Source organism: Hemicordylus capensis, chromosome 11 (genome assembly GCF_027244095.1).
Source record: "Hemicordylus capensis ecotype Gifberg chromosome 11, rHemCap1.1.pri, whole genome shotgun sequence".
Lineage (NCBI taxonomy): Eukaryota > Metazoa > Chordata > Lepidosauria > Squamata > Cordylidae > Hemicordylus > Hemicordylus capensis.
In genome coordinates, this window is record NC_069667.1 from 29,024,244 (window position 1) to 29,041,459 (window position 17,216).

Below are 17,216 nucleotides of genomic sequence, written 5' to 3' on the forward strand. Positions count from 1 at the left end.
TTATCCTCTAGCATTTCGACTCTAGTGTTTTGTATATCCGGTTGTGAATCAACAGGATATGTAAAACAGAAATGAGAGCTTTGTGTACACCGTGGTCTTCAAGAACACATGAATGTGGGCCATCACAACTGTTCAAAATGGGTTTATTAAGCCAAGATTTTTTTTAAAAGCAAGTCACAGCAGTCTGTCCAAGATGCAGTCGATGTACTCATCCTGCCTTGCAGCCAAAGGAACCAATACAAGTTCAGCTTCTGTTCCTTATGCCTCTTTCTTCCAAAGAGGGTAACACAGCAACAAAAGGACCCAGACACACGCACGGCCCACTCCCCCTGCAAAGATTCATACCAGCCAGCGGGGCTCCTCTGTCCTCAGCAAGGTCACCACCAGAGTCTCCTGTAAGGGATTCCCAGAGGTTGTTGGCGACAACCCCCCCCCCCACCAGAGTCCCCAGCTGCCATGGCCTTTGGCTGGGGGTTCTGGGAGTGGTAGTCAATATCTGGGAATCCCTGTTACTGGGAACACAGCATCTCTCTTCCTACCTGCGGGGACGGAACGGGGCCAGCCAGTCAGGAGCAGCTGGAGGCCTCCTTCTCCCTGGAAGACGGCTTGTCCCGGCCTCCCCACCGCTCTCGGGATCTTCTGCCTTCGGCTGCTCTGAGTCGGTCTCTGGGGACGTCCACCCTCTGGTGCTTCTCCTCACTGTGAGCGCGGTGGGGTGCTCCCTGCTCCTGACGGCCCCTCTCCCAAGACCTCTCTCGCGCGCGCTCGTGCTTCGGCTCCGGCTCCGGCTGTGCCCGGCTGGCATGCCTGGGCCCAGAAGTGCTCCAGTTCTGCCGACTTGTGCCCGCGAAGCGTTCGTAGCCCGGGTCCTCCTTCTCCACTTTGATCTTGGCTTTCACAGGCGGCGCCTCTGCGGACTGTTCCTCTTTCACACGCTTCCGGTGCTCTCTCTTTTCCTTCTTCTTCTTCTTCTTCTTGCTTTTCTCTTTAACACAAGGGCAACACACTGACATCCCAAAGGTGTCTGCAGAGCTGTCTGCTATTCACTCCAGCACCTCCTCCCCTGCCTTCCCAGAGCACTCCAGTTAATAAAAAGTGAAAGCTGGTAGACATCCATCCCAACACCACCTATTTTACCATCTATCCAAGCCAGAAAAAAGGCTCATAAGCAAACCACTCCCCACAAGAAGGCAGATCAGTGAGAAGACCAGACATCATGCTTTGCCACAGTCTTGTCCCACATTCTTCCTAAATACTGGAAACCAGCTCATATCCAGCACCCCCAAGCCCGACAGCTTCAAACCCACCTTAAAAGTCTCTCTCTCTCTCTCTCTCTCTCTCTCTCTCTCTCTCTCTCTCACACACACACACAGAGTGGTCACCTTTTTTGTGTTTCTTCACTTCCACCTCATTGTCTTCAGAGGATTCTGGGGAACTGGGAGGAGGCGTTTTAACCCCACATCCTTTTTCCCGGAGGGCCTTTGTGATGTCATCAATATCTTCAGAGTCTTTTGGAGGGCGATAGTTTGCCACGTGGTCCACACGAATGGTCCTTCCTTTGATCTGGGAATACAGAGCCACCCTCGTTTGAGACAACCACATTTATAAGTCAACAGGCCTTACCCTCCTTGCCTTGGAGCGAGGCACAAGTGGAGCCCCAACATGCAGGTCCCCCTTCAAGATTTCAAGAAGCTGGCGAGGAAGCACACAACTGAGCAGCTCAAAACACTGGGCTTCTGCAGCTATGAAATGGGGCATGGGCCACATCTTTGCTGTTCCCTCTCTGGCAGTGTCCCTAACTACTTCTGCAAACTCTGCATGGGAACCCCTAATGCAGTGATCGCCACTATATTTCAGGCGGGGGCCACTCTGGCAAAAACCCTTCCATGTGGGAGCCACTTCCCACTGTGCTGACCTTGGCAGAGCCCTTTAAGAGAGATGGAGCCCCCTCTTCAGAGCTCGAGGAGGAAAGTGCTGGGAAGGGCTACACATCCCAGCACTCTGTGCATGCCTTCCAAGATGGTGCTGGGGCTCAAGAGGGCTCTGCTTCCCTTAAGAGAGCCCCCCCCCACCCCGGTGCTGGCGGGACTGTGCAGAGTATTCCACTTTGGCTGAGGCTTCACACAGGCCCAATAAACAGTTCAGGAGCCACACCTGGGGCTAATGGAGGCCACCCCTGGCTTCTGGGCCTTACAATGAAGAACCCAGCCCTTGTGACTCTCATGATGCACCAGAATGAGAACTGATCACAGCCCAACACCAGCAGGCCTTCGGGGCAGCCAAACCAACCTTGATCCCATTAAAATTGTCAACTGCAAGAATGGTGCTTCGCTGATCTTCATAGCAAATGAAGCAGAAACCTTTGGATTTTCCTGTCTTCTTATCCCGTACAAGGTTGATGTTCACAATTTCCCCATACCTGGGGGGAAATGATAGTGGTCACAAAGGCTTAATCTTCTGGAAGGAAACAGCTGAAGTGGGATTTGATAATTTGAAACTGTAGGGTTTCAAACTATGCAGGGCAGGCAAGTGAGAAGAGCACAATCCTGGGCCATAAACTGGGAGCATGAATGTAAGAACTGTCTTGCAGGATCAGACCAAGTATTCTCTTTCCAACAGCAGAAAGCCAGATACCTCAGAGAACAAAAGCCAGCATGAAAGCACTGGTTTCCCCTGCTATTTGTCTCCAATATCTGGCATTCAGAAGCACAGAGATGTCCATATCAGGTGGTATAGAAATGTGATAAATAAAAAATAACACATAAATACCATCTCTGTGCACGGACGTTCCATTTAGCTATCACAGCTAGAAGCCATTCATAGGCTTACCCCCTGTTAATCTGCCTAAGCCTTTTCTTAGAAGCCATCACCTCATGCTAGGAATAAAGCTCAGATGTTTAGCCAAAGTAGCCTCTCAACAGCAGCCTGTGGGCAGCAGGTTGGATCACGAGGGCACTCAAAGAGACGTCCTTGGTGGCCGCTCTTCAGCTTTGGAATTGTCTTCCCCTATAGCAAGGCCAAGTGTGAGTACCTTCCAGATATATAGTAAGATTTCTCTCATTGAGAAGTCAAGAATAAGCAAGAGGTTCCTTCAATGCCCATTTTATTTGAATATGTTCTCCATTCATTGCTTTAATGTTTAATACACTATAAAGTATTTTATTCAACCGTGGACTATGGGAGATTTAAGAATCTAAGTAAATGTTTTCTGTCAGCATTGCTGCGCCAGTAATAGAGATGGATGTGCAGTTCTTAGCTACAGACATGGGGCTGGGTCTGCAGCTCAGTGGCAGAGCATCTGCTTTGCATGCAGGGCTGACATCTCCAGGTAGGGCTTGGGAAGACTCCTGCCTGAAACCTTGGAGAGCCACTGCCAGCCAGTGTAGACAGCCCTCAGCTAGACGGACCAAGGGTCTGACTTGGTATGAGGCAGCTTCCTCTGTTCCTATGAAGCATTCAGATCTACTCACTGTGAAAAGACACAAATAATGTCACCTTCTGTCAGCTCATAAGGCAGACCTCCTAGAAGAAAAGAAAGGGGGCTAGTAAGCATATTGCCAGCAAAGATGACTAGCCACACCCACCGTGCTCCTGGGACTGAGCACCCAAGACTGCTTCTGGCCTTGACACGTACCCACAAACAACCAGGCGCTGTCGCTGTACTCTGAATGCCAAGAGACCTTCTCTTGCACGCCCAGCTCTGCCTCACGCTCATTCAGCTCATTGATCAGCTTCACTTTGGTCAATGGACTAGAGAAGAAAATAGAGAGAAGAACTGAAAATACGAGGACTGAGCAATCCTTAAAATCTATTCCCCCTACCCTGCCTGATTGCTAAAGGGGACGAGGAGACATCTTCTTATTCATTATTTTTCTGTGTAAACCACTTTGAATACTTTGTCAAAGAGCGGTATATAAATATATATAAAGGTAGGGTTTGCCCTGGTTTGCATTTGAATGGGAAACTACATTTGAGTACTGTAAGACAGAAAACCACAGGGCTCTGTGGGTGCCAGGAGTCGAAATCGACTTGACGACACACTTTACTTCAAGATGGTACCCTGAGGGGATGGGGCCACTCTGGGAAGAGCGCCTGCCTGCCTGCAGAGGGTCCCAAGTTCCCTCCCTGGCAGCATCTCCAGATGGAGCTGAGGGACTCCTGCCTGCCACCTTGGAGAAGCTGCTGCCTGTCTGTGCAGACAATACTGAGCAAGATGGACCAAGGGCCTGACTCGGTATAAGGCAGCTCCCTATGTTCCCGTGGCAAGGCACTCTGCACATGCCCAGAAACACTCTTCAGTGTTGTTCAGATAGTCCAGGCTGAGCCCTGGCACAAATACAGGCAGGTTCCCGGGCTAAGCCTTGATTCTAGCCCAGCCTTGCACCCACTCCTCGGGGGGGGGGAGGCCACAGCACCCTGGGCACGGAGCACTCCCCTCCCCTCGCCCACCCCTCAGTCTCACCCACCAACTTACTTCATTTCTCCTCCTCCTCCTCCTCCAGGAAGTGCGCATGCGTCCCACTTCCCAGCAGGCGGGGCGAATCTGCTCCCGCCTCCGCTTTCCGGAGAGCCAATCTCGATCCTTCCTTCTCCAGTTTTCCCCCAACGTCTTTATCCTAGAACCATAGAGACTAGACAGCCGAAACGAAGTCACCCTTGGCGGACTCTAAGTGTCGTCGTTCTAGGCCTTGGCAGTCTATGATGGGGTCCCGCCAGGCCGTGGAAGCGAGGGCGGAAAGCCCGTTCCTGTCAGACCGGAAGTGCCGGTCTGGCCTTTTCCTCGCTGCTCTCTTGCTCCGCTCGGCTGCCGTGTGCTGCTCCTCCTGAAATAGAAAGCGCGGCTGGTTTCCCGCCGTGGGTCCCGGCAAGATGTTGTTGGACTACAACTCCCATCATCCCCTGCTGCCGTTGTGGCAGGAGGGGATGCTGGTGGGAGAGTCACGGCCTCCAAGGCCAAGTGGAGCACAGACCCTCCTGAGCTGGAGAGCATCGATCTGTGTGCTCGCTCGGAGTCGGCGCCAGCTGGAGGGCACTTCCTCAGCCCCCCCAAAGACTGGCAGCCGAACATTTGGAAGAGAAACGCAGCGGGGCTGTTCACAGGACAAAAGGCCTCCTGCGTTTGGGAGCGGTGCGTGCTCCCGATTTGGAGATTGTGTGCAAGGAAAAGCCCAAGTGGGGGGTGGGTGGGGTGGGGGGTCTGTGGGGAACTTCTCGCTGGGTAGGACGCAGGCATCCTCAGACCCCCTTGCCAGCGGCAACCGTGCCCCAGCCCTCTGGCAAGCAGGACACCCCGCACCAGACACAGCAGGAAACCTTCCCGAGCGGCAGGAGGGAGGGACTCCCCCCATCCCTAACCCTCTCCATATCTCACTGCAAATGTCAGAAGACCCCCTTTTCTCCTCAGCCGCCCACCTGAGTTCCAGAAAAGGATCTGAGCGGAGAGAGGGGATTTTGGTGGCAACCACAAAGCATGGCTGGCTAGTCAGCTAAGCCTAGATGTATGGAAGCCTGGTTGGGTGGCACCATCCCAGCCAAGACCTGTACCCAGCTGTTTAGTGAGGTGGGCGGAAGAGCCATTCCCTGGCAACCGAGCAAAGAGGCGTCTTTTAGAAGTGGCAGTTCTCGTTCTAATCCAGGCACAGCAGCCTTCCAGTGGCTGATGCTGGTGTCCACCTTATGCTTCTTTTTAGACGATGAACTCTTTGGGGAAGGGAGCCATCTTTCTTACTACTTTTCTTTGTAAACTGCTTTGGGAGCTTTTGTTAAAAGGTGATATATAAATATCGGCAGCGGTGGTGGGTCGTCATAGGAGTAGCCATCCTCCCCAATGCGAGAATTATGGATGATCACTTCCCCCATCTCCTCCTTAGCTTTTTACTCACACAATTGGGTGTCACAAGCGCACACAGCTCCCAAACCCGAGTAGGATCCTTTTTCTAGCAAGTTTATGGTCCTGTGAGCAGCCTGTATTTCTAGGGGAAACCTTTTTCACATCACAGACTCACAGAGCGAAGGCCTACACCGACACCAGTGGTAAGTTATACAAATTTTTTATTAATTTAACATTAACTTAAGAGTGAGACAAGCAGGTCTCGATTCAGTGTATCGAGGCACAAATCCATCTACCCCCCACCCTCATTAAGAGGCCAAGGATGGTCCCAGAGTTCAGCAAGGGCAGGTGTTTTTACTACTACCCTCTGGCACGAGCGCCGTTTTCTGCCCCTTCCCTTGCTGCCTCTCCATGTCCCGATAAAGCAGAGACTTCTGGGCCTTCAGCCGGCAAGCCAGGCACATAAAAATAGACTCCACATTCTGGCTCTCTTTGGGGTCCTTGGCGGAGGTTTCAAACAAATGCATATTGTGGGCATCGGCAAACTTCAGGGCCACACTGGATGGCACTTGGATTTGGTCCCGCAAGTCACACTTGTTCCCCACGAGCACCTTTGGGACAAGAGCAGGGACTGCGTGGCCGTTGCACTCCTCAATCCAGGTCTTGAGGTTGAGGAAGGAGGCCATCTTGGTGACGTCATAGACAAAGACCACGGCGTGCACGTTGCGGTAGTAATGCTCCACCATGCTCTTCCGGAACCTCTCCTGGCCAGCCGTGTCCCAGACCTGCACCTACAAAGCAGAGCAGAACTCCTGATGAGACGACTCATCAGATCAAGAGCTTGGACTGGTATCCATCCCGGATGAGGGCCAGCATGCAGCCGAGCAAGCCACATGATTTGCTTTACAGATGCAGGAAATTGTCCCACCACAGCTGGAGACACCAAAGTTGTACATCTCCCGCCCTTCTGCAGATGTTGAACTCCCGTCATTATTGATGGGATTGATTATTGGCCACTGTGGCCGAAGCTGATGGGAGCTGATAGAAGCAGCTGGAGGGCCAAAGTCGTGTCCCCTTTGGGGGAAGTAAACGTGGCCCTCCCTCCCTTCTCTTTTGCACATGCTGCTCTTTGTACTTTGCCCTCCCAGAAGCCTTCTGCGGCCAGTGTCACCCTCAGAAGTCCACCAGGAGATGAAGAAACCACTTGTGTGTGGGGGGGTGTCCCACTTTTGAATGCTCCCCACATTAAAGATTTGCTCCCCCTGCACCAATGTAAGAGCTTCCCTATATCCAACAGCCTCCAAAAAGACTCTAAAAGAGAAACCTTTTCAACCAAGCTTTCGATTAAACCTGTAAATGGTTTTTAATGTTTTAATGTTTAGATTATCTTTTTGTTTTGAAATCCACCCAGAGACACAGGTTTGGGGCAGTATATAGGTGTGCAACATAAATGTATAACAAAATTAAAACTCACTAGGAAGGAAGGAACTAGTTCTAGTGTGCCTGTTATGTGGAGTTTCTGTTTGCAGTGAGGTTTACTAAAGGGGCTCTCCTGATGTAGTTGGACCACAACTCCCACATCTCCAGCCACAATGGCCTTTTGCAGCTGGGGCTGATGGTAGTCAGCAACATCTGGGGACCCAGGGTTGAGGACACTGGTGACATAGTATACTTGGGACTTTCAAAAAGATTTCAACAAAATTCCTCATCAAAAACCCTTGAGAAAACTTAGCAGTCACGGGAGAAGGGGACAGGTTCATAGGTGGATTGGTCACAGAGGGTAGGAATCAATGGACACTTCTCTAAATAAAGGAGAGTAAGAAGGGGGGCCCCCCCAGGGATCAGTACTGGGTCCTTTTTAATTTATTCATAAATGATCTAGAAGTTGGGGTAAACAGCGAGGTGGCCAAACTCCAAGCTGGGGAGTGGACGACAAAATGGCAGATGCGGTTCAATGTTAGCAAGTGTGAAGTGATGCCTATTGGGGCAAAGAAACCCAACCTCCTCACATACACGCTGATGGAGTCTGAGCTGTCAGTGGCTGACCAGAAGAGGGATCTTGGGCTCGTGGTGGAGAGCTTGTTGAAAGCGTCTAAGCAATGTGCAGCCGCTGTGAAAAAGGCCAGTCCATTCTTTGAATCATTAGGAAGGGGTTTGGAAATAAAACTGCTACTACCGTATTATGATGCCCTTATGGACATGATAAATCAATCGATGGTGTGGCCACATTTGGAGTACTGCGTACAGTTCTGGTCACCATACCTTAAAAAGGACATTATAGAACTGGAGAAGGTGCAAGCCAGATGATCAGAGGCCTGGAGCACCTTCCTTCTGAGGAAAGGCTACAACACCTGGGGCTTTTTCGTTTAGGAAAAAGACACTTGAGGGGAGAAATGATAGAGGTCTATAAAATTATGCATGGTGGAGAGAGAGAAATGTTTTATCCCTCTCTCATAACACTAGAACATCCCCTGAAGCTGCTTGCCAATAAATTTAAGACCAACAAAACGAAGTACTAGATGTAGTGATGGCCACCAGCTTCGATGGCTTTAGAAGGGGCTCGGACAAATCCATGGAGGACAGGTCTATCAATGGCTACTAGTCTGATGGCTATAGGCCACCTCCAGCCTCAGAGGCAAGATGCCTCTCAATCCCAGTTGCAGGGGAGAGGGCAGGCACATAACTCTTGCCTGTGCCTGTGGGCTGCCCAGAGGCATCTGGTGGGCCACTGTGTGGAACAGGATGCTGGACTAGAGAGGCCTCCTTGGGCCTGATTTAAAAAAAAAATCATTTACATTTGATATCCTGCTCTTCCTCCAAGGAGCCCAGAGTACTACATGCTTGAGTTTCTCTTTCACAACAACCCTGTGAGGTAGGTTAGGCTGAGAGAGAAGTGCCTGGCCCAGAGTCACCCAGCAAGTCTCATGGCTGAATGGGGATTTGAACTCGGGTCTCCCCGGTCCTAGTCCAGCACTCTAAGCACTACACCACGCTGGGCTCTTCTTACGTTCTTGCTCCTGGGCTGGCATGAGACCATCTCCATCTCCCACCTTGGTCTTGCCAATCTCTGCCCTTTCTATCAATATACGTTGCTTTCTTATTTTTATTTTCAGAACTGTTTCTACCGAGAGGTGCCCCTTTCTTCATGTGATGTGCAAAATACTGATAAACGAGAGCATGCACCTGAGCACAGCATTAGCTTGGGGGCTGCATCACCCACGCATGTTCATCTGAGGACTGTGTTGCCTAGTGGTGACCTGCACATGTGAATGAGCCACCACAGACCCAACTTCCACACTGCATCGAGCACAATGTCTCCCCATGGGGGGGGGGGCAGTACTCCCATTCAGCTGCGTAATCAAGGGATGAAAGTGCCCACGTGATCCAGGTCTCCCTCACCACCAGGAATCGGGGCGGGCCGTGGACGTGGAGCTAGCCACGGCTGCTGCTTCAGCTCCTCTGCCCTGTCCTTCAGAATGGCCGGCCTTCTCTGGGGCCAGTGTGACGGAGTGGGCAGAATGTGGGGCTCGGAAGGACGTGACCCAGGCAGGCTCAAAACCCCTCTCAGCCGTGAGCCTCCCAGGGGTGAGGATGGATGGGCCAGCGGCTCTACCTTGCAGGGCTGTTGTACTCTGAGCACACCCAGGAGCAGCTTGGAAGGAGAGGCGGCCACACGCACTTCCCGCTGCCTCTGTGCCCGGAGCAGCCTCCTTCCTTGGCTCTGCTCCCCCCCTCCCCACATACTTGCCGCCTGGGGTGGAGGGCAGGCCTGGGCCCTCTGGGACGCGGCTCCTCCCAAGGCCTCCCCGCTAGGGGGCTTCCTCCCCCCCCCTCCTAGCCAGCTGCTTTATTCCAGGCCCAAACAGATGCTTGTGGGTCTCCTAATCGCGCGCCCCCCCCGCCTCCCCAGCTGGTGGGGGCCACTGGGTCAGAGGGCCCCAGGGAAGATGGGGGCGGCAGAGGGGAGCGGGCGGCTTGCTTGGGGGCCCGAGCGCGAGCCCCCTTCTCTGGCAGCACCCGCTGGCTTCTGCCCAGCGCAGGCAGCAGCATCCCCGGAGAGGGCAGCCCAGGCCGGGAGCCCCGCCGCGGGCAGGGCAGGGCAGGGCAGGGCAGGGGGGGCGGCGGCTTCTTCCCGAGGGCCCCCCCCCCCCGAGGCGCCCCCCCCCCCGCACCTTGATGTGCTCGCCCTCGATCTGCACCGCCTTCTCCCTGAAGTCCACGCCGATGGTGGCCTCGGTGCTGGCCGGGAAGGCTCCGCCGCAGAAGCGCAGCGTCAGGCAGGTCTTGCCCACGTTGGAGTCGCCGATGACGATGATCTTGAAGATGCGCGTCTGCACCGACTGCTCCAGCGAGGCCTCCAGCGGCGGCTCCATCCCGGCCCGGGACGCGCCCTCCGCGCTGCTGCTGCCGCTGCCGCCGCCGCCGAGGAGGAGGAGGAGGAGGAGGAGGAGCGGGAGCGGCGGGGCGCGGAGAGCGCGAGGGGGGCGGCCGGGCTCAGGCTCGCCTCGACGGGGCCGGGATCGCGGGGCGGGCGGGGAGGGAGGGAGGGAGGGAGGCGCCGCTGCTGCTGCTGCTGCTGCCTCCAGCCGGGCGTCGCCGCTTCCCCGCCGGCTTTACGCGGCGGCGGCGGTGGCGGCGGCAAGCCGGAGCAGCCTGGCTCCGCCGCCGGCCGGGAGCCGCCCCTCGGGCCGCCCTGCCATTGGCTGCCGCTCGCCCGCCCGCCGGCTGCCGCCGAGTGCCGACCCCGGCGAGGCGGAGCTAGTTGCGAGCGAGGGAGCCCGCCTGGTCGCGGCGGCGCGCGGGGGAGCCCGAGCGGGCAGGCAAAGGCAGGGCCCCCCCCCCCGACCCCCGAGGTGCAGCAGCAGCAGCAGCAGGAGGACTCCACCTCGGGGGTCCTGCTGCGGGCACCCAGGGAGGGACGCCCCGCTGCCGAACAGCAGGGGAGGGAGGGAGGGAGAGCCCGAGTCCGACGCCCGGCCCTCCCGCTCAGCAGTGCCTGCACTGCCTGGCAGCGGCTCCCCCCACCCCCGGTTCCAGGCAGGAATCTCTCCCCGCCCTACCTGGAGAGGCTGCTGCCTGCCTGGGAATTCAGCTGCCCACCTTCTGCCAGGAGCCACCCTCTTCTCGGCAGCAGCCCCCACCCCCGGACTGCCCTCCCTGAGGGGCTTCCTCTGTCTCCCTTCTTCACTAACTTGAAAAAGAATAGACGCACACACGCATTTTAAAATTTGACTTAATTGGGTTTCCAGTTTTAATCTCTTTGAGCCCTACTATTTTATCTTGCTATTATTGTGTGTTATTGTTATTTCACAGTAAGCTACTCCAAGCAGCAGTATGCTAGCAGGGCAGTATAGAGACATTTTAAATTAACGATGCTCCCCCACCCAAACTATTTTTATTACTATGCAAATTTATGCAGGCTTTACTCAATTAGAACTTATGAAAGTTTTTCCAATTGAGTGGCAACGCCACATTTTGATGTTTTATAACCCTCCCCCATCCTTGGTCCAGGATCTGTCCTTTCTCATCCAGCTTCTCCATAGGCAGCCCTGGGTCAAAAGGGTGGATCGTGGATGATGCCAGGAGTGGGAGGAAACTGCTCCAGGCCCTCGTTCGCAGGGCGCTTCCGAGACCCAGGCCCAATCTGAAGATCCAGTGGTGGCGATCGTATTTTTAGAACTGTTGCTTCTTAAAGAATGCTGACAAGCCAAACACGTTGTATATCCAAAATTTATTTGGTATTAAAAAAAACAAAGGAAAACAGGCTGATTTCTGCAAAGTCTTAACATAACTGCCGGTAGTGCAGATCTCCCAGCAAAGACTTCCCTGGCTGCCCTTCCTGTGGAGGCACTCTGCCCCTGCTCTGCCCCTGCTCTGCCCCATCTCAGTTGCATCGTCCCTTCCTTTGGATGTGAAATGTTACAGGACTCAAGGGCTGGGCTCCGCTCCCAAACATGCTTACATTTCTCTCGGAAATCAGCGGAATTTACCTCTGAGTAAACATGATTAGGACGGGCTTGTTTGACATGATCTCACACATTGCTAGCTAATTGCATTAGTCACTCTTACGGATTGGTTCAGTCTTGGGATCACCTCCAGGGCTGCACTTCTGACGAAATTAAGAAATGGCTTCATCGCTTGCTGCTTCCAGGATTGGCTGCTATAAAGAGAGACTTTTATTACAGCATCCATAAACTGCATGCACATTCGCAGAGGTGGCATTTCATCTGTCAGCAAGAAATCAATAGAAATCACTTCTTCCTACTCTCCGTTGCTGCAGAAGTCCCTCTAATCTCCTTCAGCAATTAGGAAGTCTAGGACACAAATCACTTTGGATGCAGTTTTGCCATTTGTTCTCCCTGACTTTTGAGAGGCGGCAAAGAAGTGGAGGACTCCAGCAGCAAGACGCCCATGCGGGGGGGGGGGGGGGCACTGGCCTGTGGGCGCGGGGCGGGTCAGGTGTCTTGGGGCTGCTTCACACAGACCTGTTCCTCACGGGATGAGTGCCGGTGGTGATACAGGCAGGACCAGAGAGCCCTGCAACAGCGATGCCTGGAGGGATTCCTTGTTGACTACAGCTCCCATTATCCCCTGCTGCCATGGCCTTCGCTCGAGGAGGGCGGGAGTTGTCATCAACAGTGGTGTCTGTGAATTCCTGTTACAAGGAACACAGCTTGTGGCAGAGTGGGTGCTAGCGAGAGCATCGGTAGCACATCCGCAGCCCCACAGCTGTGTATCTCCGCCAGGGTCAGAGGGAGCATGCAGTGGTATTGCCTGGGGCACGCCTGGGAATTAAACTGGGGAGGGGATAGACACACAGGCCAGCATCCCTCTGCCAAAACAACACCAGAAGAGCTGCCAAGGCCCCAGCTAAAGGCCCACCGCCAGGAGACTCGCCCCCCCCCCCTCCTGGCCCCACAGCTCTTATTTGGAACAGCCCCTGTTTAACCCTCGAGGAGCCCCGTGGCCCCCCTCTGTGGGTTTCTCCAGCCTGGGAAACAGAAGCCCGGTGTCCGCTCCGAGAGGCCTCCCTTCGAAGGGGCAGGTTTCCCCCCGGTAGCGAGGAAGGAAGTCCAGGCTCCTGAGAGACCTCTCTGTGGGCCCCACCCCGAGTCTGGAGAGCAGCTTGGCTGCTGTGGCGGGGACCACCGGCTGCAGGAGGGTCCCGTAGACCCGAAGGCACTCCAGGGCGACGTGGAGGACAGTCTCTTGCCACGGCCGTTGCGCGGGGTCCTCCCGCTGCAGCTTCCAGGGCGCGTGTCTCTGGACGAAGCCGTTCGTCCGCCTCACGCAGTCCGCGATGGCCTCCAAAGCCTTGTAGATCTGGAAGCCTTCAAAAAAGCCCTCCACTTGCAGGGGAAGGGCTTGGACGGAAGCCACCAGCTGGTAGTCCTCTGCCGAAGCCCTGCCGGGCCCCCTCCCGTCCCTGGGGAAGCACTCCTCCGAGAAGCCCGGGTAGGTCCCGCCCGGGTTCAGGCCGGGGGCCGTGCAGCGGTTGAGAAGCCCGCCCAGGGCGTCCGCCAGCTCCGAGTTGAGCAGCTTGACCACCTTTCCGTCGTAGTAGTCGCAGTCCCGCTCGGGGACACCCTGCCTCAGCAAGAAGTAGCGGAAGCCATCCACCGAGTACCGCTGGAAGCAGGCGGCTGGGCCCACCACGTTGCCCCGGCTCTTGGACATCTTCTGGCCCTGCACGGTCCAGTGGGAATGCACCAGGATCTGCTCGGGCGGCTCCAGCCCTGCGGCCATCAGCAGGGCGGGCCAGTAGACGGCGTGGAACTTGAGGATGTCTTTGCCGACCACGTGGCAGGCGCCCGGCCACCACTCCTGGTGGGCATCGGGGTAGCCCGCCACGGTCAGGTAGTTCACCAGGGCGTCCACCCAGACGTAGACGGTCTGCGTCCCGTCTCCGGGGACCGGGATGCCCCAGCCCAGCCGGTTCCGGTCGCGAGACACCGAGAGGTCGGGCAGGTCCTGCTGCAGCCACTGCTGCACCTGCTGGCCAAAGGGGCGCGCCGGAGTGACCGCCAGGCGACCTTCCCGCAGGCGCCTCAGCAACGGCTCCCGGAAGGCGGACAGCCGGAAGACGTAGTTCTCCTCTTGGGTCCAGTGCACCTGCCACAGAGGAGACGAGAAGGCCTTGGTGGTGGCGGGCCTCGGGCCCCCCGCCTGCCTCTCCCCCACCCCTGTGGAACGGGCTCTCTCTTTTAGACGGGAAGCGCAGGCGCTCAGCAGGCTGGACTTGGTGATATCTTTTTATTTCACTTTTGTATTTATATGCCTCTCGTCCACAAAATTCTCAGAGCGGTTTACACAGGAAAATGCCAACGCTAGCCCTGCACACCTCGGCCTCACCCCCTGCCCTATAGAGCCGGCACTGCCCCACGTCCCTCTCTCCCACAGCCGAGCCTGGCTGGATGTGCTGGCATCCGGAGCCAGCCCCACAACGGGCCGCCAGCTGCAGTCCTCAGAGCTTGTTCACGCCGCTGGCTTGAACCTCGCGCCCCTCTGCTTTGCTCCCGCGTCTTCCTCCCCTCTCCCCGCATTCAGCTGCCCTACACTGCTCTGAGCCTGTAGCTCCCCAAAGGGCAGCCTGCAAAGCCTGGGACGCTTCTCGCAGGAAGAGGGACTCTTCACCCAACAGCCCGGCCAGCCACACAAAGGCCTTTTGCTGTCGAAAGGGTTAGCGTGGCTGGAGCAGCTCCAAGGGGCGCTGCCAGACCCCCCAGCGGGTGCAGCTGCTATGTGGAGAGCTGGCCTCAGAGCAAAGCCAGCATGGCTGCCCCTGCGTCAAAGCGAAGGAACAGGGATAGGGCAGGATCTTCCTTCCTTAGCGGGATGAAGGACGGAGGGGCTGGAGCTCAGCTGCGGAGCTCCGGCACCCTGCAGAAGACCCCAGGCTCCATCCCTGGCAGCATCCCCAGAGGAGCCGGGAAAGCAAGCGGAAACCCTGGAGGACCACTGCCGGTCAGAGCAGACAGCACTGAGCTGGTCTCCTGGGAGCAAGCATGAATTGTCTCCTTTGCTAAGCAGGACCCCCCTTGGTTTGCATACGGAGGGGAGACTATATGAGAGTCCTGCAAGAGACTCCCCTTAGGGGGATGGGGCCATAATTCAGTGGAAGTGCAGCTGCATACTGGCATGCAAAAGGTCCCAGGAAGGGTTTCCTCTAAGGCGTGTGCACATGCTCACACATTTTTTAATGTCCACTCAATTAATTCTATATCCCACTCAGGTTTAATTGGGAAGGCCCCACTCTGGCTGCACGTACACACACACTGCCTTGATACTGCCGCCCAGAACCAAACTCACTCCACACACAGATGGAAAAAACGGAGAGAGAACACTGGTCCCAGCTCCACTCCCTGGCAGCATCTCCAGGCAGGGCTGGGAAAGAGACCCCTGCTTGAAGCCCAGGAGAGCTGCGTAGACCATCCTGAGCCAGACGGACCCACAACTGGACAGCTGCCTATGAGCTGGATGGACCGAGAGCCTGGCTGGTTCTAGCATCACACGAGAGGGACAGAAAGAGCAAAGGCTGGGCAGGAGCAGCCGTCGCCAGGATCCCACACCCCTGCACCCTCCCGAGAGCTGGCCGTCTGCCTGCAAGACTTGAGGCGGGACGTGTGACCACCTGCTAGTCCACCACTTGCCCGGGATGGCGCAGGACGTGCCTCCCCTCCGCCTCAGCTCAGCTGCTGGATGCAGGGATGTCAGCGGGCCACGCGGTCCCGGCCAGCACTCAGACCCCTCCCTGTTCTCCCGCCTTGCTCACACACACACACACACACACACACACACACACACACACGGCTCTGGGATCCTGGCTAGACGCGCCTCCTCCCAAACCTCTGGCTGTGGGGACCCGCCCACTGCCCAGGCAGGTGCGTCTGGCGGGGACTCCTGCAGCTGAGCTCTGGGGTACCTGGTGGCCGCTTTCCAGCGAGACCATCTGCCTCCGGCCCTGGGCGTCCGGGCGCTCCACCACCTGGGAAGCAGCCACGAAGCTCTCCTCTGCGGTGCAGTACCAGCCTTCATAGGGTGCCCGGTAGAGCCAGCCTCGGTCGTGCAGGGCGGCCCAGAAGTGCCCCACAGCTCGCCGGTGCCGCGGCTCTGTGGTGCGGATGAAGTCGGTGTAGGAGATGCCGGCCTGCCGGAAGAGCCCCCGGAATTCAGCCGACATGCGCTCGCAGAACCGCTCCGGGGAAGTGCCCGCCGCCGCCGCCGCCATCTGGATTTTCAGACCGTGCTCGTCGGTTCCTAGGAAGCGTGAGGACAGACTAAGACGGTGTTTCTCAGCTTCTTCCTTTTCGAGACACTCTGACACTAAAAAAAAACCCCTGGCTTTTGGAGTCGACATGTCCCATAATGCACCAGGAAGGATGCATCCCTTCTGGGGAGAAAGAGAGTTTGAACTCCCCCCCCCTGCTTCTGGAGCTGGCTTACTTAAAGAGGGCGGAAGCATGAAATCGGTGTGGCCCCCAGCAAAAGAGGCAGAGGTTGCACCTTCTTCACAAGCTCAAGCCATGAAGAGCTCCAGGATGGCCTTCAAGAGTCACCTGGGGATTCCAGGCCAGCCCTGGAGGGGGGGCATCTCTAGGCACGCACCTTTTGAAAGCAAATGCCATTCTGGACTGCAAGCCCTTTGAGGCAGGGACCCGCCTTCCTGTACTCTGCAAGACACCACAGGCCCGGGGAGCGCCATCATGATTTAACAACAATATAACAGCAACCTGCACCCTCCTTCCCGACCCAGCAGCACGCCAGAAGTCCCCGGGAGGTTCCAGGAGAGTCCTGCAGTCGGCAGCCCGCGGCGTTAGGCATTTTAAAAAGAAAAGCGATTTTTGCCTGGAAGCTCCTGGGAGCGGGGACCCGCCTTCTTGTCCTCTGCCTTGATAGCATCACCACCACCACCACCCACCACCACCAGCGCAACATCCGCCACCCTCACTCCGCTTTTGCACGGCAAGCGCCTCGGGGCAGGGGCCTTGCGCCTGGACTGCCGCGCACAGGCCGCGCTCCCCCCCGCCTCCCCCCCACTGACCGGTGGCCAGGCGCCCTCCTCGGCCCCGCAGCTGCCGGTGCCGGTGCAGCGCGTCCGCCAGCAGCACCGAGTAGAGGTGCCCGATGTGCGGCGGGCCGTTCGCGTAGAAGATGGGCGTGGAGAGCAGCTGCGGGCCGGCCGGGCGGAGCGAGGCGCGGCGGAGGGGCGGGGGGGCCCGGAGACCCGACAGGAGCAGCGGCGGGCGGCGCGCGGCGCCCAGGACCCGCATGGCGGCGGCGGCGGCGGCCGCTCCCTCCCTGCCTGCCTCCCTCCCTCCTCCCTCTCCGGCCGGGCGGACCAGCGCAGGAGTGTCTGAGCGCCGCCCTCAAGCCGCGCAGGGCGCGT

At 56.8% G+C, this 17,216-nt stretch overlaps 3 protein-coding genes across 5 annotated transcripts; all 3 read right to left on the minus strand.

Moving 5' to 3' along the window:
* Positions 1 to 126: 126 nt before the first annotated feature.
* On the minus strand, positions 127 to 4,631 carry RBMX2 (RNA binding motif protein X-linked 2). 2 transcript variants are annotated; one of them, XM_053273407.1, is made up of 7 exons: positions 4,475 to 4,631; positions 3,635 to 3,750; positions 3,471 to 3,522; positions 2,290 to 2,419; positions 1,383 to 1,563; positions 540 to 985; positions 127 to 393 (listed from the first exon to the last, which is right to left on the minus strand). In XM_053273407.1, exons 1-6 carry the CDS (start codon positions 4,477 to 4,479, stop codon positions 567 to 569), a joined length of 903 nt encoding a protein of 300 aa, XP_053129382.1. In that variant the 5' UTR covers positions 4,480 to 4,631; the 3' UTR covers positions 127 to 393; positions 540 to 566. The 2 variants fall into 2 exon arrangements, with proteins under 2 accessions (XP_053129382.1, XP_053129381.1); XM_053273406.1 differs by having other exon boundaries at positions 127 to 985.
* Positions 4,632 to 6,034: 1,403 nt separating this feature from the next.
* Positions 6,035 to 10,353, minus strand: RAB33A (RAB33A, member RAS oncogene family). Its single transcript, XM_053273408.1, has 2 exons — positions 10,003 to 10,353; positions 6,035 to 6,621 (listed from the first exon to the last, which is right to left on the minus strand). The coding sequence occupies exons 1-2, from the start codon at positions 10,201 to 10,203 to the stop codon at positions 6,166 to 6,168; spliced, it is 657 nt and encodes a 218-aa protein (XP_053129383.1). The 5' UTR covers positions 10,204 to 10,353; the 3' UTR covers positions 6,035 to 6,165.
* A 1,189-nt stretch (positions 10,354 to 11,542) lies between these two features.
* MARS2 (methionyl-tRNA synthetase 2, mitochondrial) lies at positions 11,543 to 17,199 on the minus strand. 2 transcript variants are annotated; one of them, XM_053273398.1, is made up of 3 exons: positions 16,872 to 17,199; positions 15,753 to 16,087; positions 11,543 to 13,942 (listed from the first exon to the last, which is right to left on the minus strand). In XM_053273398.1, the coding sequence occupies exons 1-3, from the start codon at positions 17,098 to 17,100 to the stop codon at positions 12,755 to 12,757; spliced, it is 1,752 nt and encodes a 583-aa protein (XP_053129373.1). In that variant the 5' UTR covers positions 17,101 to 17,199; the 3' UTR covers positions 11,543 to 12,754. The 2 variants fall into 2 exon arrangements, with proteins under 2 accessions (XP_053129373.1, XP_053129374.1); XM_053273399.1 differs by having other exon boundaries at positions 16,436 to 17,014.
* Between the last annotated feature and the right edge of the window lie 17 nt (positions 17,200 to 17,216).

Coding starts and splice junctions, on each gene's coding strand:
- RBMX2 (XM_053273407.1), bottom strand. Junction 2,420..3,470: donor ATTATTTGTGTCTTTTCACA/GTGAGTAGATCT, acceptor ATTTCCCCCCAG/GTATGGGGAAATTGTGAACA. Junction 986..1,382: donor AGTGAAGAAACACAAAAAAG/GTGACCACTCTG, acceptor CTTGTGTTAAAG/AGAAAAGCAAGAAGAAGAAG.
- RAB33A (XM_053273408.1), bottom strand. CDS start 10,203: ATGGAGCCGCCGCTGGAGGCCTCGCTGGAGCAGTCGGTGCAGACGCGC. Junction 6,622..10,002: donor TCGAGGGCGAGCACATCAAG/GTGCGGGGGGGG, acceptor TCTGCTTTGTAG/GTGCAGGTCTGGGACACGGC.
- MARS2 (XM_053273398.1), bottom strand. CDS start 17,100: ATGCGGGTCCTGGGCGCCGCGCGCCGCCCGCCGCTGCTCCTGTCGGGT. Junction 16,088..16,871: donor AGGAGGGCGCCTGGCCACCG/GTCAGTGGGGGG, acceptor CACGCTTCCTAG/GAACCGACGAGCACGGTCTG. Junction 13,943..15,752: donor CGCTGGAAAGCGGCCACCAG/GTACCCCAGAGC, acceptor CCTCTGTGGCAG/GTGCACTGGACCCAAGAGGA.